The sequence below is a fragment of the Nematostella vectensis genome, chromosome 2, assembly GCF_932526225.1.
Source record: "Nematostella vectensis chromosome 2, jaNemVect1.1, whole genome shotgun sequence".
NCBI lineage: Eukaryota > Metazoa > Cnidaria > Anthozoa > Actiniaria > Edwardsiidae > Nematostella > Nematostella vectensis.
The window spans coordinates 14677411-14700267 of NC_064035.1; the positions used below are offsets into that span (position 1 = coordinate 14677411).

Below are 22857 nucleotides of genomic sequence, written 5' to 3' on the forward strand. Positions count from 1 at the left end.
TATATTATTTTATAGAAACCCTCCAGCTGGATCCACACATGCTAATGCTCTGCAAAATTAAATGCAATCAAATGGAGGAGAACAAATTAACTTGGGAAGCAAATTAAAAACAAATCCTTGATATTACTGATTAGTGCTAAATGAAAATGTCTAATTTCAAACCTAACCTATTTTAATTTATTCAGGGTGCAGAGGGGAACAGCAAATAATTATCAATTGCATATAAAAATAGTCAATAGAGAGAGAAAAAAGAAACTGGGACTATATTTTTGATAAAAAAACTTTAACAGTATTGCAACAACTTGATTGAGCACCTATCATTTCCCCTTTCCTTATTGTCTTCAGGTTGATAAAAAATGTTTTACAGATTTACAGTATCATTGACACAAAGTATCTTGCTCTAAAAACCCTATTACACTTATACTGCTGTATCAAAGTAAGAAAGCCAGCTACATTTGCCTATTCTTATGTCTTCCAGCCTTTAGCATCAAGCATGACCCTCAGGTAGTCCTTGGTTGGTTTAACCTAAATAAAAGTGAAAACAATAAACTTGGGTATTTCTTTTTCTTTCAAATTAATATTTTTATCATCCCATATAACCTTACTAATTTTCCATAACTATTTGAATAAAAATAAATAAACACATTATATAGTATGCAAGATGCAGACAATACAAGCTTGAGCAAAAAAATATATAGGTTGCATTTTTGGTTTTTATTTTCGATGAAAAAATTATCTTGTAACTGTAAAGTATTTATGATAATGTTGAAATAGTTGCTGTATCTTCAAAAAGACTAAATACACAGGATATAAAGACAAGAAAGGTCTTCTTTAGCAATATGTGACAGGATTATATTTGTCAGCCTTGATTAAATATCTCAACGCTGTCAATAAAGTAAAGAGAGAACGAAGAATATCAAAGGATGTTGTTATGCTCAAATTGCTTGTTAGACCACAAATTCTTATTTTTAATGCTCGGTTACTGTAAGCTGAGTTGCATTATACCAAGATAAATTAATATACATAAATAAATAAGACTAAATCAGTACATCATAATAATTTATACAGCTCTATTCCGAAACTAAGGTCTTGAAAGTAATGAACTGGCACTAGCGGTGTGTGCCGGAAGGCTGGTCCAATCTGGAATTGGGGAAAAATGAAAGCTTGTAAACATCTGTACTCTAAAAACATATGTATAAATCGAACAAGCTAAGTGTCATTGATACAGTAGCTAGACTACAACGTATTTCTGTCGTTAAATTCTTACTTACCGTGAGGAATATACGCCTGAATTTATAGAACTTGAAAGTAAGTATTTACGAATTTAACATCTTCATGGCGATTGTCAGTTGAATAAAAGTCATTCAAGTGCCAAAATTATTAACCAATCGGAATTCAAGTAGATGGTATTTTAGCCAATCAAAACAAGGATAGATGACATTGATATGTCGTCTTGACGTCATACTAAAGCTGGTACGGTGTTTTAGTCTGAGCGATTGGTTTTGGGAAAAAAGCGAACAAACGAGCATTATAAAAGCACAACAATAAATGAAAAAGAAATGTCATATTCAAAATGCAAATCATCGTCAAAAACTCACCTTGGCAGTGTTTTTTTTGTCGCTTTATGCTTGTCGCCTAGTGGTTGTTTTCGCTTTTTGTTGTAAACCGTGATCTTTCTGCTAGCAAGGAACTCGTCAACACAAGTGAATGATTTTTATAGCTGAAAACAGACATCAATCCAAGGCCTTTTCCTCTCAGGATCTCCTTACATAGATATAGACGTGAATGAATATAGAAATGGTAGTGTAGAGCCTCTCCTCTTAGTCCTCTTTTTAGCTGCTGCTGCTGCCACGGGCGGGAATTTCCATCGGCTCGTACTTCAGACAAATGTTTCCTCAAAAACTTTAGCCTATTTGATTCCGCTTATTTTCTCATTAAATACTATTTTCAAGCTGCCTTTCTTCTGTGAACATACGAACTTTGCAACACAAAGCGAGGAGGTAAAAAACACACAACAGCGTAAGATCGAGTGGGGACTGGGAGTTTGGATGGATGGATGGATGGATGGATGGATGGATGGATGGATGGATGGATGGATGGATGGATGGATGGATGGATGGATGGATGGATGGATGGATGGATGGATGGATGGATGGATGGATGGATGGATGGATGGATGGATGGATGGATGGATGGATGGATGGATGGATGGATGGATGGATGGATGGATGGATGGATGGATGGATGGATGGATGGATGGATGGATGGATGGATGGATGGATGGATGGATGGATGGATGGATGGATGGATGGATGGATGGATGGATGGATGGATGGATGGATGGATGGATGGATGGATGGATGGATGGATGGATGGATGGATGGATGGATGGATGGATGGATGGATGGATGGATGGATGGATGGATGGATGGATGGATGGATGGATGGATGGATGGATGGATGGATGGATGGATGGATGGATGGATGGATGGATGGATGGATGGATGGATGGATGGATGGATGGATGGATGGATGGATGGATGGATGGATGGATTGTGACACACAGGGTACCCGCGCGATGACCACCAAAACCAAGTCGCATAGCTATACCATATTTCTATACCTATGGAGCTCCGCGCTGGCTCCGCTGTTAAAATCTGCGGTGTTTAACAGGCTATCCGCTTTAAATTTCAATCACATCCTCGAATGGCCGTCCCTTTTCCACTGTGTTTGAGGGTTTGGTTCATTTCAGGCCAGGAAAAAAACAGAATTGGGGTTAAATACGCAGGGAAAACAGAATTGGGGTTAAACACGCAGGAAAAACACAATTGAGGTTAAACACGCAGGAAAAACAGAATTGGGGTTAAAAATAAAGGGATGTGGTTATCATTCTCGCGCGAGGGTGATAATCATAATGATGGTGTAAGAGAGCTTCAATCACGAAAAAAGGACGGCGGAAATGTTCTATGCGGAAATCTGTAAATACCTCCTTTGAAGATGTTTATTCTGCATATCTTTATGCCTATGTTTTCATACACAACCTTCATAATTCTAGCCTTACAAGTTCCTTAAATTCTAGGTTCGCATCAAACGCAGATTTTATCACCTCAACTCTTTTCTTCTTGCACCCTTTATTCACTATTCATAAAACATGTGCCTTCGCTTTTAACCCGCATCAATTTCCTGGTTTCGGGGGCATTTCCCGTATCCCCAGACACTTTCTCTCCTCTTCATATGTTTTCATGTTCCTCTGCATTAGGCCCTTGCACGGCCCCAATAGTCTCTCGAACGCGTTCACCTCCAGCACGGCACACGTGACTTGTCCGCCCTTAGCGTGAACCGAGGCCCCCCGCTTTGTTTTATTGACCAGTGCGAGCTCACCAAAGTACTCCCCAGGCCCTGCTGTGGATATCACCTTGACTTTACTGCGGTCTTTAGAGTCCCGGATCGATATTTCAACTATCCCGGATTCAATAAAGTAAAGACAGTCGGCTGGGTCATCTTGGCGAATGATGCACTCTTCATCCCGGTATACACTTGTTGTCAACGCGTCCGCTAAACTTGTGCGCTCGTAGGCCGTTAGCTGCGACAGGACTGGAATGCGTTCAAGTAAAGTCTCATAATGTCGTCGCTTACGCTCTGTAGTATCCACCAAAATACGTCTAAAGCTCTTACGATCCAATACCCATAATACCCCTGGTGTGCACGCTCTGATAGTCGCAGAACGTGGACAGTTGTACATCAGAGCCAACTCCCCAAAACTCCCTGGACCTTTCAGCCTTCCTAATTTTTCTTGCGCACCATTGGTCTCAAACAAAACCTCGAATTCGCCTTCATCGATGATGTAGAAATTATCCCCCGCGTCCCCCTGCCGGATAATTGTCTCCTCTTGATAGACAACTCGCTCGTACATCGCGTCCAACATCATATTTATCTGATCTTTTCCGCAAGACTTGAAAATGAAGATATTTCCTATGACATTTTCTAGTCTTTTGCGCGCGTCTTCAGATTTAGGATAGAATCGCTGCGCTGAGACACAGTTTGAGTTGACAGGTTCGTAGACCTCACCAGCAACCGAGTCTCTACGGAGGTAAAGTCGGTGGTTCTGTTGATATGAGGGTCGTTTGAAGCGATCAGATGGTAGCGACAGACTTTCACTGCAGTAGAAATCGTCCTCTTCTTGTGTTGATGGTGTAGAACTTGAATGAATGGGTTTTCGAGACGTGTTCAATTTGCTGAAGTAAGAAGCTGCGAAGTCAACAAGATCGTCAGGTTGTTCTGTGAACACATCAAGGATAAACGATTGAAGCAATTTATGCAACTCCTGTGAAGTTCTTGTCACTATCATACTTATATTGATTTATAGAGTCGAATTTTGTCTTCAAAGAATTTGCACTTTTTTCTCAGCTTAGATGGATGAATTGACATGCGCACTAAACTTCCCGCGGAAATTCAGCACAGGAAGGAAAATAAATCCTCTTTCTTTAGTGTGTATTTGATCCTTTGGCGTGTATTCGATACTATAAGCTCGTTTGATTAGGGTTTTTGCCACACGCATCATATGGACAGTAATTCAAACATACACCACGCACATTATGTGATGTTTAACTCCAAGGCCCATGGTTGTGTAAAATACAACATTAATGACATTTATAAAAAAGTTATACACGCGACAGCAGGTCGCCAAGGATACTCACGAAACCTTACTTTCCGAATTGCACTTTCGGCTGAAAAACTGTCACTTTTCATTGGTGATCATATCGACCGCTCATGATCTCGAGTTGTTTTGATGAGGCACGGGCCATTAAGCACTTTGCCGCGAGTTTTTTATTGCGGCAAAAGAAAATGTCAGAAGAATTCACATCACGTCATATTTCCTACTGACGCACAAGATACTTAGGATAGAGCAATTCATAAGCCAATCTTTTCTATATCTAAGGAGAGGTATTATAAAACGCATTAATGAGGACGAAAGCTAATTCACTATGTGCGATTCGCCCTGTTCTTTTGAGGGTCGAGAGGAAATGAGATAGAATCCCTCTTGATATATTTTCAAAGGAAAAGATTAAGATGCGTCGTTAAGTGGTCTTTTTTTGTTGTCAGGTAATGTTTCGTATATTTCATGCTGAGTGGGTGCAGTTCTTTTTTATAATTTAAAATTCTTAAAAAATAAGAACGGCCCAGGCTCAACTGAAAATTAGACATTCTTATAAAAAATAGTGTATTCACTTCGCATTAAAATTCTTTAAAAAAAGATAATGTGCAATCTATTGAAATAAACAGTGTCATTCTAGTCCAAATATTCGACAACTTTAAATGCTTGTTAGGTATTTCTTTATCGCCATCAGGTTAATATCGAGAGAACCATACATATAAAATGATCTTGATATAGAAAGTATAATTAACACTTTTGTGTGTTGAATGTAGCCGGATCATATCCACATAGCATTAGTCCCGTGATGCGAATTGACAAAATGCATTATAAACCTAATGAAGACTAAAAACGTTCTTAACGATGTTCTTATATTTAAGTGAATATAAAAGATATAATACCCAATAAATTATCAGGAACAGAATAACACAAATGATCAATATAGCAATAATATTCTTAAATTAAACCATAAAAGGTTGTTACTATGAACACATTTCGATTTTTGAACGCATCAGACAAACAAAGCAATATTTTGCTGCTATCTGAGCCTAGGCCGCTATCTGAGGTGCATATTAGCTTAAAAATTGGTGAGATCTCAGGCTGGACGTTCTTATAAAAAAAAAGGTGATTCACAATTTATCCTCGAGCCTGAATGGCCAATCACACTAGCTAATCAATTCGTATAGCCAAAAACCTTAGCTGTTCTGGTCTTTTGATATTTTTTCTTATTCAAATCCGACACATATAGGCTGTAATGTTTAGCGTACTATCATAGATCAGCCAATCAGAATGCAGCATTGATGATAGAAGGCACTTATGTTAATTATTTGACCAATTTTCTATATACAACTTATTAACTTAATCAACACAGAAAATAATTTCCAAACAGTCTCTAGTGTAGCCACATTTTAAAAAGACTGATGATGTAATGAAATCGTGAAATAGCCACACACAAAAAACGCTTTATACTTCATTTTGCTTCCGCCAATCAGCCGATGGAAATGCTCTATTGCACTTGGAGTTTTGCTAGGATAACAAGATGGTGGCCGACCACGGGCTTTAGGATAATTTGACTCCGAAATAAAGTCTAATGTCTTGTTAGTGTTGAGTAAGCACGTATCCCTACTTTGACTGGATGTATTTGCCTTGTTTTCGCTCATGCTGCGAGCTCTGTCCCTGCGCGCTTGCGACCTTTCAAACGGGTGGTCGAGTTACTCTTTTACCAGGATGCGGCGGTTACACAGCGCTTCTTTTGAAAGGTCGCAAGCGCGTAGGGACAGAGCTCGCTGCATGAGCGAAACCAAGGCAAATACATCCAGTCAAAATAGGGATACGTGCTTATTCAACACTAACAAGACATTAGACTTTATTTCGGAGTCAAATTATCCTATAGCCCCCGGGCCGACAGACTCTTACCGAATGAACATGGAGAATAAAAAGATAAAATCTAAAACGAGCAAACAAACAAAAGTTGAGGGGGAGGGGCTGGAGTCTACAGAGGCTGGGAAGACCAGGGTTCGTCTGTTCCCTCTCGAGAGTAGAAGGGCGTTTACTTGGAATGAGGCTATAGATCATGTCTTTTATCCTAACATGGCAAGATTTGCTAGAGGTAAAAGCTCCTTATCTGAGGCTCAAAATGGAAATGAGATAGATACGGATGATACAAGGTATTTTTCAAAGGGGGGTAAGTTATATGTGCCATATTTATCTGAACCGTATTATCACTAAGGGCTACAAGTTTTTCCAAAGTCTCTATTTATTTTTTTCTGCAGAGAATTCAGACAACTAGGCTACGCATTTATATACGCCTAATAGGCTGTAAGTAAGTAGGATGCTTTTGAACCTATGACATCCATCCACACAATGATGACGACAAGACGCGTTAAAAACAAGACATGTCATAATTTTAATAACCACATTCTTTTCACAGTATTTTCTTTAAAATATACAAAAGGAACATGAATAAATGTAAAAACTGTCACTTCTCCCTCTCGAGTTTTTAATTATGTCATTGGAAATTTGGCGTTTTACATTGGACCAAGATAATTCAAATCTTGAATGGCTTTTTTTAATGCGAGAAAAATACTTAGTTTGTTAGTAGACACCTTTGTTGACCATCTTTATCTCCAGCGCGTCTCGAAAAGGCCCCATCTTGATTTGCTGACCACTTTTCAGCAGCCTCCAGTCATTGTACGACCATACATTCCAGCCAACTGACCCGACCCAGGTTCCTCGGCCGGTAGGGAAAGACGTCCTAGGAGACATGCGCAATAGATGTGTGACGTCACTAGTTCTCTCCGGCGAAAAGCGCCTGGCTTCTCCGAGATATGAGGGATCCTTGAGGCTATAGTAATGGAATAGTTTCACATTTGACGGACCTGAAAATATGGACCGACCTTTGCCCACAGTTTCACCGGCCATTGGGAAACTAAACTGTGAGGATTAAACAGATGAGAGAAGCATAAGCAAAAGGAATGGAGAATCTAGTGGAGTCTAATGTCACTAAAGAAATAATGTCTAAAATAAGTCTACTGTCTTATGTCGTCAATTTATTGTCTAAGTATGTCTCAAGGGTATAATGTCGTCAATTTATTGTCCAAGAATGTCTCAAGTCTAATGTCGTCAGTTTATTGTGTAATGTCTCAAGTCTACTGTCTTCAATCCACCGTCTTCATCTTCCTGGGCTTCTTTATTCAGCCTCATAGTTTGCTATGTACTTCTTTCTGTTTTTATTTATTTATGTAACCAATCTAATACCGCCTTCAATACACTTTATCATGATCGACTTGAATACATGAACTCGTTTTAACTCGCTATAGCCTTTAGAAATCTTATATACTTGTTATACTGAACTTAGTAAATTTTTTGTCATATCGGCTTATGACATAATGGTAAAACATATTTATATTCAATTAAGTACATTTTGAAATTGAAATAAGTGAAGCCTGATAAATTGATTTCAGAAAGTCAACATTAAAAACTACACAGAAATGCGAATCTAAATTGTAAAATGTGTTTATAACTTTTGAATAGGCTATGACAAGACCTTCTCTACATTTGTTTTTCCATTGCTTTATTTATATTTTTTAAATCATCGTCTACCGGGAAAGTTATTTTTTACGTAACGTACAAGAAATAGTCAAAATGTAAATAAAGTAGCTTGAACATCAATCAAATATGAGTAGCGGAATATCAAAGCACAATTCATTAAATGGTGGCCGAACAAAACAGTCAAAAGTGTTTTATCATTTTACTAGAACAACGCACACAAGTTAAAAGTATCGATAAATGATTATTTTCTTAGCTGACATCAGGCTGTCGTTACACCGCCTCTTACCATAGACCTAACCATAGACCTATCGTGAGTAAATAGTCTGTGTGGTTCATACCTTGAAACGAACGTAACTAGGAGTTTTTCTTTTCGCACTCTCTTGAACGGTCTTTCAAGGTCCTATTTTTCCACTATCTGCTGAAAGTCGACAGACCATTACCATGGGAACGCCATTGGAATGGACAGGTGATTATAAGAAACAGAATCACATGATCGTGATTTATTGATGAGTACCATAAATATACTGTCTGCATTTCTCTGTGGTAACTCTCTGGACAAATTATTTTGACGGTCTGCTTGATCACAAATGTATTTTCCGTGCGCTTACCCGTGTTTGCTTCTGACACTAATATCGTCTAGTTGCACTTAGGATTTCTGATTGTTTGAGGTCTTGTTGTATTTCTTTTTTTTTTTTTTTTTGTTTACACATATACCAGTATACATTCATATATTGGACCAGGCCTCATGGGAATTAAAGGATAAAAGGTTCTGAAGTGTGAACTTTTGCGATGTGTCTAGGACGGCGATGAGTTGATCTTGCACCATTTACATATTTATAGAAAAATTTATTTAATAACACCATCCCTAAACGAGAAAAAGACTCAAGCAAAAAAGGGGCAAACGAGTATCTCACGGCTAACACGGCTAAAAAATGTGCGCAAAGGGCATGCGAGCCTTAAGAACTGATACTGCGAACACTTTGGAATATGAGGGGACCATTTAGGAGAGTTTGATTCTAGAGGCGCAACAAAACCTCAGACTGAAATAAGCCCGCCCCTATTAGGGGGGAAAGTAGCGAGTCACAGTCTTCGAAAGCGAAAGGGGAGAATTGGTCGAGTTAAGACACAGAGCATTCCAATACCCGCTCGCCGCCAGACTTACAATCGCCTCTTAGTCTCAAAGAGTAAAAGCCACTTAGTCTCAAAACGAAAGACAATGTCCAGTGCAGACTTTACCATATAGCGTTCAATCATTGTAAATCTAAGGCCACCTATGTCGCACGACCGTCTCTCCCTTGCCAAACCTATCCTACTTGAAACAGAGAAGAGCTAGTCTCAGTTTGAATGGGTTCTTGAGTAGAAATTTGATAGAAAGATTGGGGTCACATTTATCGTGAGGCAAGCCTACGCACACTGAGAAGACGCGCAGACAACGACTGAGGGGGGAGGGGGTACTCAGGGTTACTACGGATAATATAGTATGTGATATGAGGAATCTATCACATGGTAAACTTGACCCAGGGTCTATATGCAAAAACCTGCGATATTCAGACGATCAAGGCTGCCCTTGAACCATTCGGTTACACTGTGACCATAACAAAGTCTAACAAGTATATCGAATTTAAGTGTAAAACTACGACGTATCAGAAATCTTTATTTTTCCGCAAAACTAGGATATGGAACTGTCTCTTCAGTGAATTAAATCTGATAACCTTCACCTCTGTAAGCTCGTTCAAACCTGCCATACTAGAATATTACTTTTCCGCCCTAAATCCAAAAGATCCGCGTACTTACAAAACCGTCTGTCTTTCTGTAATTCCTGTCGTAGTCTCGCTAGTCTTGTATCTTGTTGTAAATAGTCTTTTTTATATTCCCTATTTTCATATTACTATAATCATAATGTTTGTTTTTTTAAAGAGCCCGCAGTAAATGGTTATGCTGGTGCAGTAACCCTGCCACTTGTGGCGAAGTCAATAAAATAAAATAAAATTTTAGAGCCTCCACTCACTTACAAGAATGTGATCGTCGTAGCAAGTCGAATTTAAAAAAAAAAGATGTTTGAAAGCCAGGACGTGCTGTTTAGGGCAAAAGGGTGCTAGAGTAAGCGATGATCCTTCTTAATGACATCGACTCATCTACACATGCGACACCTTCTTGACTGGAGTATGCGACTTCGACACTTTTTTTTACATTGTTTCATCGCTTGAGAGCGAGCCAACCAATAAGAGGGCACGCAGCCCGGTAGTTGAATTACATAACAGGAATATCTGAGACGAGAATGTCTCGATTTGGGGGCAAGGTGGGAAGTGCTACACTCCGCTTATGGTGTCCAGGTTTCCTGTGGCTTACCGCTGACCGTGGAAATTCCGGAGACGTAAAGTCGTCGATCACAGGAAACTCGCACAAACGGCTGGCACTGTTTCCTGCAAGACGAGTAGAAAATGTATTCAACCCACGTTTGATATCCATATTCTGTCGTTTTACAAAAGGCTGTCGTCAACCGGCTCTACGGTCGGCGACTACGACACCGGCGACTACGCGACAAGCCCGCATGTAAGCATGGGTAAAAAACCACTGAAGCGCTTAACTGCATATATTAGCCACTGCATAACTAGACGCATTAGCGGTGGCTAATATATGCAGCTAGGCACTTCAAGAGTTTTTACCCATGCTTACGTGCGGGCTTGTCGCGTAGTGGCAAAGCCGGTTTGACGACAACCTTCTGTGAAACAACTGTATACATACCTGTAGCAGGCCTCGAAACATTTTCCTTATAATGTTTCAAAACCGGTGCTTGGGGCGAGTGTCCCCAGTGCCCTACTCTCTTCTACGGCCCTAAATTACCATGTGTAGTTCTAGAAAATATCCCCCCCCCCATTCCCCCATCCCTATGGGGGATTGGAAATTCCAGGGGTGGGGGGGGGGGGGGGTTAAAAAACGCCCTGGAGTTTCCAGAGGGGAGGGGGTTAAAATCCACTTTTTTCTTAACAGTTTCTGTATTTATTTTTTCCAGGGGGTTGGAAATTCCAGAGGGGTGGGGGGTCGTACCTCCGAACCCCTCCATGGGGAAGAAGGTATGTATATTTTCTGGAACTACACAATCTGATAATAGCAAAACGCTCTCAAAGGCCAAATGCAATTGTAAATACAATTATTTAGGGAAAAACGGATTGTTTAATATGCTTTTGCGTGCTACGAGTAGTAAGCTGCTCTGAAACAGTTCGCAGGAGCCCATTACCAGGAGCTTGTGTCACATAATTATGACAAGTAGTGAGCCTTTTCCCCCAAATACTGGAGAAAAATTTTATTGAGCCAATCACTTATCAGGTGTTGTGAATTACAGCGATGAAACCAGCCTTAAAAATAGCGACAGTTCTGGGGGGATGGAGCAGCAGGGGAGTTTCAATAAATAATTAATCTACTGTTTAATTTTGAGGTCAGGATATTTTTTTAGGTTCGTTCAACCAAACAAATCTGTTCTAGATATTTTAAAATCTTCTTCCTCCAATCTCGTTTAACCTTTCCATCTCATATTCACTTCGAAAATACATTCGTTTTGACCGTAGTATTACTTTATTAGAAATCCTTCAATTTAACCTTATAAGAGCACGCCCGTAGCCAGGGGGGGGGGGGGGGGGGTTTCGGAAAAACTACCCCACTCGACTGAATGGTCCGCTCTGATGAAGTAAAATTGAGTACCACTGCGAGTTAAGACGAGCTGCCTAAGAGAGAATGGTTCGCCAAACGGTTAAACGCTACCCCCCCCCCCCCCCCCGCTCAAAATCCTGGCTACGGGCCTGAAGAGTCCATCATTTAAGCCACATTGAAGTAAGACAACCTATTACATTTGCATTTTCGAGTCGATAACGAAATTTTTCGTATCCATTATTACAAAATCTTTCATATCTATTACAAAATCTTTTAGTTGGAAATAAAATGTTCCCAAACGACATAAGCTTTTAAAGTGCATCTACACTCTTCTGAATAAATAACAAGAGCCAGAAATAACTCTTTCTAAAATTCTAAATTTATACATCAAATTTTGTTACTGAATTGAAGCCTGTTAGCTTGAAGCCACCATTTGTTGAACAATTGTGTATTTCTATGGAATGAATTCATAACCCTAAGACCGACAGAAAAGAAAAAAGGCCCATCTACAAAATGCCTTGTAGCACATTTTTGTGCCTACAAAAAACGAATATCCGCAGCATAAACACGGAATTGTCCTAGAAAGTAAAAGGAGCTTTGTTTAGTTAAAAGCAATATGCAACCTTGTAAATGCTCAAATTAGGCAAAAAGTTTTGTCTGGTTCCAAACTAATGTGCTTTTATGAATGCTTTAAGTTTCTAGTTCGGCTAATAACTTTTTAACCTTTTGAATTTCAAGAATTCTTCCCAGTTCAAAGATATCTAGCCTTGTGAACGCTGGATTTACCTCTATTTTGCCTAGTAAATTTGAGCAAGTATTCATTCCCAATTCTAAGCCCTGTATTTTTTGAATGCGAATGCTGACCTATCTATTGGCTTGGCCTGTACACACCTAGCGGAGTAATGAAATGTCTCTATGTGCAGCCACATGTCTCTGCTACCATTGCTGGCACCTCCTCGAACATTATCTGTTGATTGAAATCGAAGTAAATCATGGAAATTGAAGACATCTTAGTCGGACTACAGCAAGGCCTTTTGCCGGTGCTTTTCTTTACCATATGTGCATGTGGATACATGGGTAGCATAATCTCCTGGCATTCCCCCGTGCAATAATATGCCCTGAAACGTTTGGGAGCGATAATCCAGTTCCAACTAAATTTTTCGAAGTCTACCGTCAATTCGTACCGACAACAGCGTCTTTCGTGTGAATAGGGATCACAATCGAGCCCGGCTCTTCTCTTTGCCCGCCTCTTGTTGCCTGTATCGTGTGTGAAGACTTCTAGGAAAGGTTTTTTGGCTTCATTACCTTCAGTGACCAAGCTCAATGAACCATCATTACCTTCTATCTCGAACTCAACACCCAGATTCTTGTGCGGTTCTCTTCGCCATTCCCGCAGTAGTTTTTTCACCTTGAAATGGTACCATCCACTCTGCCCTGGACGAATAGGTTTGGTAGTTACCAATTCTTTTTCTGGTATTCCCTCAGTTACGGGGAACACTCGTTTGTATAACTTGATTTGCGGGTCTCGATTGGTTGACGATGCGTTTGGGTTTCGCTTCACAAAGACGTCTAGAGTGGCCTTGGAAATCCGGAGTCTGCTGGCTTTTTCGCGAAACTGGAAGAAGCAGCATTTTGCCGAATGTTCCCTGATGATTGTAGGAGCTGTTGAGAAAGGCTAACCAAGGTCAGACGTAGCCCTTGGATTATGTTCATCAATAAGTATGTCACAATACATTTTACGATTTAAGTGATATTTTAGAAATTCATCCATACGCTGAACGTTAAATTTTTTTGGTTTGTTTGGAGCGTATTCTTTCGTCTTCTAAGCGAGATTACAATCTTTATGGCATGATCGACGCGAGTTAATACAACCGACCATACGTAATCAGCTCCTTGTAACCCTGACAAGGAGAAAATTTTTTTACTCAAGCGACATATCCACACTAGATAGGAAACCTAATCACAACTATTAACCAAAAATCTTTCGATTAGAAATGCGGTATTCGCGTAAAAAACAACATATAATTATGCCATCCCTAAAGCGACTTAATATAGTCAATCTACAAGACACATGCGCTTGTCCTAATGCATGCTGATTTCTCGTCTAAGGATGTCTAAGTATTGCACGTTATAGAATAGTTAAGAATGGAACGTTAATCGCCGCAGGGCTATAAAATGACAAAGTCTTCTAGATAATTCCCAGTAATATTGTGCTTGTACCTTTTTCGGGGAACATTATGATGGTTTTGGTTTTTGCATGGTAGTTGTCTTCGTGTTTTACCCGGCTTGCGGCTAGCTCGGCGTTCCGGCTGGTCTCTAGAAGACGCAGAAGTGGGGGTATATTCGGGATCTTTGGATCCGTCAAGTTTGGTGCAAAAGGAAGCCCAAGTTTATCCAGAATCTGTTGTTGAATTGCTTGAAGTCTATCCTGTTTAAGATTCTCCATGGGATCGGCACAGAGCGGACATCTCGAGCACTCACAAAGCGCGAGAAAAGCGATGAAAAGCGTAGGTGTAAGAAACATCTCTAGTCAGTTAATGGCCACCTACACAAAACGTTAGCAGTACAAAAATATCACCTCACGCCACTTGTGAATGTTCTTAATCGGCCTAGACTTCCCTCTGCGTTAGCATAAGGCGCAGCATCGTAGATATAGACCAAACGATCTAAAAGGTTGAAATTGAATCTGCCCTATTTGGCCTGTGCCATTGTTTGAGCTCTGCCCTGAAATTTCTATTGTATTTTTTGGATTTTTTACGTTCATTGAAAAGCGGGATCTTAGGCTTGGTCGAGATGTGACAGTTGAGATATGAGTGGGCGCACCTCCTCCAGTATGTTTGGAGACTATTGGAGCGAAACGGGAGTAACGCGGTGAAACTGTTGTGATGGCCGTTTTCATCGTGTTTGACGCGATGAGTGAACAGCACTGGCAGGCCTATCAGTGACGGTTAAATATTAAAAGCTGCCCCATCTAACGATTAGGTTTCGTGAGACGCGTGGGACGTATTGTGTCTGTGTGAATAGACTTGTACCCAGACGTACCGTTCGAACAAAAAATTTATGAATGATTAGGTAAGTATGATAAATTGATTCAACAGCAAGGAGTTGAAACATTACTCGTCAACGGGGACAACCTTAATTGACAATCTCAAGGGAGCTATGACCCAAGAAGACCCGCGATAAATTCGTAGGAATTGCAAGTATTCTATGATTGCATTTTTCCAAATTGATTGTACTTATCAACCTCCAATACCCGCAGGATTTTTTTTTCTCTCAAAGCATTGTCGACCTTTATAATATTTTTTTGAATGACAAGTACGTTTCTTTGCGCAGCTATCTTTTTCTCCGGTCAAAACTAGCAATATCACATCCGTAGTGCGAGAAAACACGTCCTGCTATAATCTCTGATCTGGGATCTGTTTACAATTCGACACAGTCTAGTGATTAAATACCTATTCACACCCTCGATGGCTCGATTAGCACTTCTGATAATGCTTTTATTCGAGTGCAGATTGTAGCTGTGCTCTTCATGCTTTTTTTTATTTATTTCAGTCTTGCTGTCATTACAGGATATTGAAGATGCTCGCCTGCGTAATTGTTTATTTATTCTAATGGTGCATGTGGCAATTGTGTTAGATCAGCCTTCAGTCTTGTTTACGCAAGGTTAATCCTCTTCACCGTGCGTAGATAAGGACATTTTTCTTTCTACCTAATAGATTTCATGAGTCAACATTTGATGATGGCTGGCTTCAAGTGTGTGATATTACAAACGTGCCCTAAACACATACGTTGATTCCTGGCCTGGCACCAGCATGGTTAATTTACACTCCAATATGTGCCCGAATAATTATGAGGAAATGTTTTCTTTGATTTACCGCCCCAGAAAGGGGCGTTTCTGCCTTTAATTCACTTAAACCCTGGCTTAATATATTTTTTGAAAGATTTCGTAATTACCAAATGAAAACCAAAATCAGACCAGGGCACCAAATATATAAGCAAAATATGCCCAACAAGTTTCCCACCATCAATTCACAGCTAACAATAAAATTGCAAGGACCTAAAAGTCATCCGATTTGTTTTTTAGTCCGTGTTACTTGTATCGAGATGGGCTAGAGACTAAAGACCTAAACGACGTCTATTTGATTTATTTCTGTGCGACTTGTTCTCGTATTGAGATGTGCCAGGAATTGAATGCCTAAAAGACTTCATATTTCTTGTGCGACTCGTATTGAGATGGGTATTAGGACTTGCGCGTGCCACGTACCGCCCCGTCATTGCTTCCTTCCTCAGCTCGCCGCGGCTCAACCTTTTAACAGCTCTTTATAGTTGGAGATTGGTGGTGCCGGGAGGGTCAGCCGCTCATACCAATTTGTGGTAAGATTAGATAAAACCGGTAGAAAACTGCTTGACTGGAGATTATCTGGAAAAAGATAATTGCTCTTGCATGATATCCAATTGTTTAAAGCACTGACAAAAATAAAACTTCTAGATGCAATTCATTTTTCTCAGAATAGGGTACTGGTCACGCTAGGATAGATAATAGGTCATGCCCTATCGGGTAAAGGCTGCGGTCAGACTGGTGTGACATTATAGTTGTCACGGTAGTGGATTATAGTATTGGTCACGCAAGATTATGTAATTGGCCTCGCCCCAGAGGGTTAAGGTAGTGCTCACCTCAGTTGGTTAGGGTAGTGGTCAGGGTTAGGATAGTGATGGGTAAGGGAAGTGGTCACGCCAGTGGATAAAGGAAGTGTGGTCACGCCAGTGGGTTAAGGATAGAGTGGTGGGTTGGGGAAGTGGTCACGCCAGTGGGATAGGATAGTGGTCACGCCAGTGGATTAGGGAAGTGGATGGTCACGCCAGTGGGTTAAGGATAGTGGTGGGTTGGGGAAGTGGTCACGCCAGTCTGTTAGGAAAAGGGTCATGCCAGTGGCTTAGGGAAGTGGTCACGCTAGCGTGCTAGCTAAATGGTCGCCCCAAATTATTAACTATTCATTCTATAAATGAAATTCTCAATATGAATGCTAAAATCAGTGTTAATTCGCAGTAAGAAAGTTTAACTGTAAGAGCTGATTCTGACGATTCTGCGTGGGCGGATCTAAAGGCCCCTTAACAGCTTACGAGAAACTTAGATGCTTTCCGAAAAATAAGGAACTTACGTCCCATACGGTTTTCCACAGTAGCAACCATCATAGATATTAAATGTGATGGCTTTTTTTCTACTAATATTACTAGTATCAATATAATATAACTAAAGAGATCAACCACCCAAACCTTTATTCTATTTCAATAAGAACTTTATCGGATAAACGATATACCCGTACAAAGCCCATTATGAGCTACGCCCCCTTGCTCTTAAGGCCACTTGGTTGTGTGCCAGGGCGACGCCCTGTTGACTGAGGGTGCGCCCACACCCTTGGCCAGTGATTGGCGACTAGCCACGCCTTAATGAGCATAGCACCATCATGGTTTCAAGGAATGCCATCACGAACCAACGCGCATTCCTTTATTTGACCTGTCAACGTATGGACGCATTTCGCCTGTTTTCTGGCGTTTTTAAGCTGCCTTATGAACAGATATTGTCATCACGCCAGGTTTGCTTAAAATCAGTGGCCACAATTTGCCATATACTAAAATCTACAGAAAGCAGCAGGGAAACGCAGTAATATCACAATGCGTTTAAAATCCTGACGAATTCCGGAGAAGTTTATATCAGGGGCGAGTAAAAAGTGCTGGAAGGATAGCAATGGGAAGTATTCATAGGAAGAATGTGATCTTTGAAACACTATTAGCAAATATAGTTTCTAAACACGAATTCACTTATATCTACTTAGTTTTTTTTTTAAACTCGCAAAAAAAAAATCACAAAAATATTCGGGTTTTGTAGCCAAGCCTTGTGCGCCTTAAACTACGTGATTATACTGAATTCTGATGGAAAAGATAGTCCAGTTGCCAAAAGTTGACTAGTTTCATGATATGGGCTTAGCAGAACCAGGAGATAGATCACTTCAGCAATGTTAAATATTTACAATGCCAACTTTTCAGACTTGTGACGCCACACGAAAGAAGAGTTTTTAACCTCTCATTATATTGATCTATCGCACTTCGTTATAGTTTCTCTATAAATGGCTGTTAAGGGTGGAGTGATTGACGCCTGTCTTATCACCAACAGATGTTGTCATCAAGGTCCACCGTGTGGCAACGGCAAGCTATTGATCTCCAGGACCCCAATACATAAACGAGGTACATAACAGTTTTGTGGGATACCGCTTGCAGGCGCGTTCAAAGGATTGTTTTAAGATAGGATTCCAGTTTGCTTCTTCTTAGACCCCACGTACATTTGGATGGAACTAAGGGTCTTGTATCCCTGGGAAAGAGCAGCATGTATTTCTTGACCAACCGAAACCAGGAATTCGCCATGGTTTTCACAAGAGAGCAATGCATTGCTAGCTAGCACTATTATTGTCTACTGTCGTAACAGGACATCACCAGGGGGCAGTGTGATGGCCACGGCAATACAGTAATGTGAAATTATTTCTTGTCATGTCATTATTTCCAGTCAAGGGGGCACATTTCGGGGTTTTTCGGTGTCGATCTTAATAGGGGGTGAAACCTCCATTTCAAACGCAGTTGTTGACCCCTTCCAGGGGAAAATTCCTATAAGGGTGTCGGGAAGTGGATCTGGGAAAATATCAAGCTTTGGGTATCGATCTCTTCAGGAAGATCCAGAGATCGAGATTTCTTGAAAATTTTAAAATTTTCTTTTTGAGACCGACTCTTTTCTTTTTCAGATTACGAAATTGCAAAAGTGTTGAAAATGATGGACCGTTTGTCATACCTACAATAACAATGGTCTGCCCCTCTTCTTTTATTGCCTACCAAGCTAACATACCATTAAATTGATATCTCAAACAGTGGTCAGAGTAAACCTGTTAATTACAAAGCTACAGATTAAGCGCAGTGGTACTTACGCCTCAATGCCCCAATATCTAAGTCAGTCAAAATCTAGCTATCACAGTCAAACAGTCAAAGCACTTAGTCTTTCAAATGAGTACTATACTACATTGTGCGTGGGCAGTACTTATTCAAGATCCCCATATGCGAGTATGACCACAGCGTCGAGTAAGGCATTCCAAGGCCCGTATTTGCTGTTAACGAATCAGCCGAAAGCACATCAACCATTTTTGCTCTGCTCTTGTAGGGAGTCAAACGATAGTGTCGAAGAAGGCTTATTGAGAAATGGGTCCCATGTTCCTTGTATCGAGGGGTTATCTGTGTGCCAGAATTTTCTTATTTTTTCAATCTTAGCTCCAGACTCTCCAAGCAATCTTCTCGTCCACTCTGATATTTCAGATGGCTGCATATTCTTCACATCAATGATCTTGCTATTTCCATTCACTGAGGGGAAATAAATTTCATCATCAACTAATGCAAGATAATGTACTGGCTAACAAAAAATAATCAACGATTTTCAGCTTAATTTTAAGTGTACCGGCCTTGAGATAAATATGAAGTGTCTTCTAGATGCCTGACAGTGAAAGGTGTATGCAGAAACACTAGATGTCCTGTGTAAAGGTATGCCGAGCCTTTGCGAATCGCTCCAAGTTAGGTTTTCTTAGTAAATCTTGATAACCGCGTTTGTCATCATACGCGATATATGTCCTTGAGTTTAATAATTTAGCAAAAATAACAAAATGATTTACATTAATTTATAACCAGGTAGCTTTGGTTAGAACTTGAAAGTGATCAAGATTTACTAAGAAAACTTAACTTGGAGCAATTCGCAAAGGCTCGGCATACCTTTACACAGCAATTCCAGGCCGCAAACAAAATATGTATTCTGTAAAACCTGGATCTCTTAGCAAGGTTGCTGAACAAAAAAACATGTTTTAGAGTTAAGAAATAAAGTACTAGAACTCGCATTAAAACTGTTAGCTGGGGACCTATGTTTTTTTTTTTTTTTCTCTTTTGCAAACAGAATCCATTATATAAGTATGCCCCTTTAAAGTATTCGTGGGGTGAGGGAATAAGGAGGACCTCAGTGGCCTCAGTGTTTTAGGGTTAAGAAATAAAGTACTAGAACTCGCATGAAAACTGTTAGCTTGGGACCTATGTTTTGTTTTTCTCTTTTGCAAACATAATCCATTATATATGTATGCCCCTTTACAGTATTCGTGGGGTGAGGGAATAAGGAAGACCTCAGTGGCTGGTGCTGTAGATAAGCTTATCAGACTGGTCTCCAAACACCAAGCGCTTTGTGATGCAAAATACATGGCCATTTTTTTAACAGCAAATGGCCTTTAACATCGATGCACCGCCCCTAGTCAATTCTTAAACATGGCAGATCATGCCTTAAACAATCTGCTTCACATCACTCTAGCCTGCTCACAGTGGCAGGCAGGGATCCTACAAGTGTGGTCAAAATGGAAAGAAATCAAAACACTGATCACCATCGGCTCATGAAATGAGTGAGCCCTTGAGGACAATGCAAAAGCTAATAGAACTGAGAGGCAGATGGCACTTGACACTGTATCTTTGTGGCGTAAAAAAAAGACAAGGTTCACAGGCTTGGTAACACCTTCTCTGGAGGAGGAGTGAGGATTGTGTGAGTCTGGTGTAGGCTTTGACATCAAGACCAACACAGTTAAAAACCTACTTCCCAAAGGAATCTATGACCTTGTGACCTTGCTGGCGGATGTTGGGGTTTGCCGAGGGGCCCAGCCCCCCTATTTTCAGATATTTGGCTAAAAAATTTCTAGAAATATACAGGCCCCCAATAAATGTGGTGTCTTGGACATCATTAACTACAATGGACGAAGATGATGCAAGTCTTATATGCAAGTCCCATTTACAGTGCTCTCTTATTCTAGATTGATTGACTGATTGTGTGAGGTGTACTGTATAATTACTCTAGTGTTATCTAGTAAATTACTACTGTATTATGATGTGGCCAGCCTTTGCCAATGGCTTCAAATTATGATCACTTCATTTTGAATAGGTAAAATTCATACATTTTGCTCTTTTAACAAAATCATAAAGCTTATTCCACTGCTCTCCACATGATTTCCATCATAAGTGAGTTAAAATTCAAAATAAAAAAAATGTACCAATGTTTTGGATACCCAACCTTCTTTTTGTGCTGTGTGTGGCCAAATACAGGCTACCTTTGTCCAAACAAGGCTATTTTGTAGTGATTGTGAGTGCAAGAATTATTTCCTGCTAGTTCAAGAATGATTACCTTTTGAGAAATAGTGAAATATATCTCAAAAGGTAATATTTCACCTGGCTTGTTAATAGTACATAGTAAATATATTGTAGCCAATTTAACTCTTTCAATGTGCAGCATCATATCATTAACTGATAAATACTGTAGTGTGGCTACCACTGTAGGTTGGGGTCTCAAATGGCCATACTCAAATATTTTCCAAGGAATTTCTCTAACTGGTTATGGTGAAAATCTTTCGACGGTTTTCTAGCTTGTGTAGAACGTCGATATGAACAATATTTTGAAATAAAAAAGGGCACCTAGATCGGCTTGAGAGCAAAATCTAAAAAAATGTTTGCTATTTTCTTCAATTTCTGTGCAAAGCATGTAATTTTACCTACAGTATGTATGTATGCTACACATAAAGGACACAATTTTCGGGCAAAAATAGTGTGAGCTCATGCCCAGAACTGGGTGCACAATTCAAGGAATTGCTTCTGCATAAGATTACAGTGTGCTCATGCCTGTCAAGTATAGAGAGACTGTTAAAAAAATCCCCCCAATATTTCTGTTTTTAGAAAGAACATAAATTTCCCAAACATAGACATATTTTTTTTCTGATAACAGAATTTATATCTAACAATTGATTTTTTTAATACTTTGCAGATGAATACCATGAAAGTTTTTCTGTCCTTTCAAATTCTAGGCACGTCTATTCTAAAACATTTTCAAAACAGAAATCAGGCTTTTTAAGCTTACTTACAATACTTTGCTACGATTCTAGGGTGTTTTCCATTTCGTTCTCTAACATAGAAAGCAACTTCTGGGTTTTGCTTTGCAAAATTTAATACTTCTGAGTCGATATATTCTCTGCAAAAAAATAACACAAAATGACACTGCTGAAAACATGGCAAGAAAAACTATAGTAGCAAGAAACTATGGCGCTGTTTTGAGATCTTTTTATTTTCGAACGTTCCTCGAACCATCACGTCATAAAACAAAACAAAAAATAACGATCGGTACCTTATTCCTCTGCTACTTCCTCCAGCCCTACAGTAGTTAAGCGTGAGTCTTTGTAGCTGACAAACATATCTTCCTATACCATTCGGAAAAACCTTGCTAGCCGCCATTTTGAAATGAATGGTAGAAGATCGGACCAGTCTACTGTGGGCACAGGAAGCCCGCGGGTTAACTGGCTAGGATAACAGAGTCAGGGATTATGCCAAGCGTCATCTGGTTATAGAAGTGGTCTTATCTTTTAGCTAATAGGTTGGTCACGGACGAGAAGAGGATGGTTTTATTCCTCCAAATCTTCCAGACTTTTTATTTCTGCTCTGTAACCTAGCCCTATGTACTAGCAAGCCCCTTCCCCCCCACCCCTTCTAGCCGCCAAATATACAGTAATTGTACGAGACATTATCTAAAATACAGAAAATACAGAAATATGGCACTACCTGGGCAAAAAATCTTGGCATCTCAATATCTCCAAGTGAACTTGGGTAATAGACTGTTTTAATGTCCTGTCTTGGCCTACCCTGCTAGGAGAGCTTTCTCCTGTTTGTTTCCTATCAGTTCACTTATCCGTGTTGAAGTCTGTTCTTTAGCGTTCTTGTTAAGACCACGAAAGAACAGACTCTCGACACGTATAAGTGAACTGATAGAAACAAACAGGAGAAAGCTCTCCTAGCAGGGTAGTCTTGGCCCGACTGGTGCCAATGTGTGTATGCTAGTGTGCTTTTAAAGTTCAGTATCTCTACCACCCAGCTGTCACTACTGATCTTATGGGATCGCTGTGGTTGAA

General features: G+C 40.0%; 3 protein-coding genes and 2 long non-coding RNA genes across 8 annotated transcripts; 1 reads left to right on the forward strand and 4 right to left on the reverse strand.

The window, feature by feature from the left end:
* Positions 1–238: 238 nt before the first annotated feature.
* Positions 239–1592, reverse strand: LOC116604462. 2 transcript variants are annotated; one of them, XR_004291066.2, is made up of 3 exons: positions 1272–1592; positions 1050–1140; positions 239–525 (listed from the first exon to the last, which is right to left on the reverse strand). It is a non-coding gene; the product is annotated as an uncharacterized LOC116604462 (long non-coding RNA). The 2 variants fall into 2 exon arrangements; XR_007307112.1 differs by lacking the exon at positions 1050–1140.
* Positions 1593–2983: 1391 nt separating this feature from the next.
* Positions 2984–4902, reverse strand: LOC5521815 (cAMP-dependent protein kinase type II regulatory subunit). The gene is made up of 2 exons (XM_001641547.3): positions 4698–4902; positions 2984–4278 (listed from the first exon to the last, which is right to left on the reverse strand). The coding sequence occupies exons 1-2, from the start codon at positions 4747–4749 to the stop codon at positions 3176–3178; spliced, it is 1155 nt and encodes a 384-aa protein (XP_001641597.2). The 5' UTR covers positions 4750–4902; the 3' UTR covers positions 2984–3175.
* A 2132-nt stretch (positions 4903–7034) lies between these two features.
* Positions 7035–14505, reverse strand: LOC5521725 (growth/differentiation factor 8). Of its 3 annotated transcripts, XM_048723897.1 has the most exons (3): positions 14072–14505; positions 10553–10626; positions 7035–7585 (listed from the first exon to the last, which is right to left on the reverse strand). In XM_048723897.1, exons 1-3 carry the CDS (start codon positions 14373–14375, stop codon positions 7247–7249), a joined length of 717 nt encoding a protein of 238 aa, XP_048579854.1. In that variant the 5' UTR covers positions 14376–14505; the 3' UTR covers positions 7035–7246. The 3 variants fall into 3 exon arrangements, 2 of the variants coding, with proteins under 2 accessions (XP_048579854.1, XP_001641598.2); XR_004291073.2 differs by lacking the exons at positions 10553–10626; positions 14072–14505 and adding an exon at positions 8542–9261 and having other exon boundaries at positions 7452–7585; XM_001641548.3 differs by lacking the exons at positions 7035–7585; positions 10553–10626 and adding an exon at positions 11475–13513 and having other exon boundaries at positions 14072–14398.
* A 296-nt stretch (positions 14506–14801) lies between these two features.
* LOC116604521 lies at positions 14802–18768 on the forward strand. The gene is made up of 3 exons (XR_004291091.1): positions 14802–14923; positions 18024–18094; positions 18643–18768. It is a non-coding gene; the product is annotated as an uncharacterized LOC116604521 (long non-coding RNA).
* Positions 18705–22762, reverse strand: LOC5521816 (39S ribosomal protein L43, mitochondrial). The gene is made up of 4 exons (XM_048723898.1): positions 22511–22762; positions 22080–22252; positions 21820–21926; positions 18705–19249 (listed from the first exon to the last, which is right to left on the reverse strand). The coding sequence occupies exons 1-4, from the start codon at positions 22529–22531 to the stop codon at positions 19026–19028; spliced, it is 525 nt and encodes a 174-aa protein (XP_048579855.1). The 5' UTR covers positions 22532–22762; the 3' UTR covers positions 18705–19025.
* Between the last annotated feature and the right edge of the window lie 95 nt (positions 22763–22857).

What these genes read in the sequence shown, in the direction of transcription:
- LOC5521815 (XM_001641547.3), bottom strand. Translation starts at nt 4,749, where the DNA reads ATGAAAAGTGACAGTTTTTCAGCCGAAAGTGCAATTCGGAAAGTAAGG. An exon ending in AATTCGGAAAGTAAGGTTTC is followed by an intron (nt 4,279 to 4,697) that starts GTGAGTATCCTT and finishes ATGTGTTCACAG; the next exon opens with AACAACCTGACGATCTTGTT.
- LOC5521725 (XM_001641548.3), bottom strand. Translation starts at nt 14,375, where the DNA reads ATGTTTCTTACACCTACGCTTTTCATCGCTTTTCTCGCGCTTTGTGAG. An exon ending in CATAATGTTCCCCGAAAAAG is followed by an intron (nt 13,514 to 14,071) that starts GTACAAGCACAA and finishes CTTTCTCAACAG; the next exon opens with CTCCTACAATCATCAGGGAA.
- LOC5521816 (XM_048723898.1), bottom strand. Translation starts at nt 22,531, where the DNA reads ATGCCAAGATTTTTTGCCCAG. An exon ending in TGCCAAGATTTTTTGCCCAG is followed by an intron (nt 22,253 to 22,510) that starts GTAGTGCCATAT and finishes CTGTTATCCTAG; the next exon opens with CCAGTTAACCCGCGGGCTTC. An exon ending in TAGAATCGTAGCAAAGTATT is followed by an intron (nt 19,250 to 21,819) that starts GTAAGTAAGCTT and finishes ATTTCCCCTCAG; the next exon opens with TGAATGGAAATAGCAAGATC.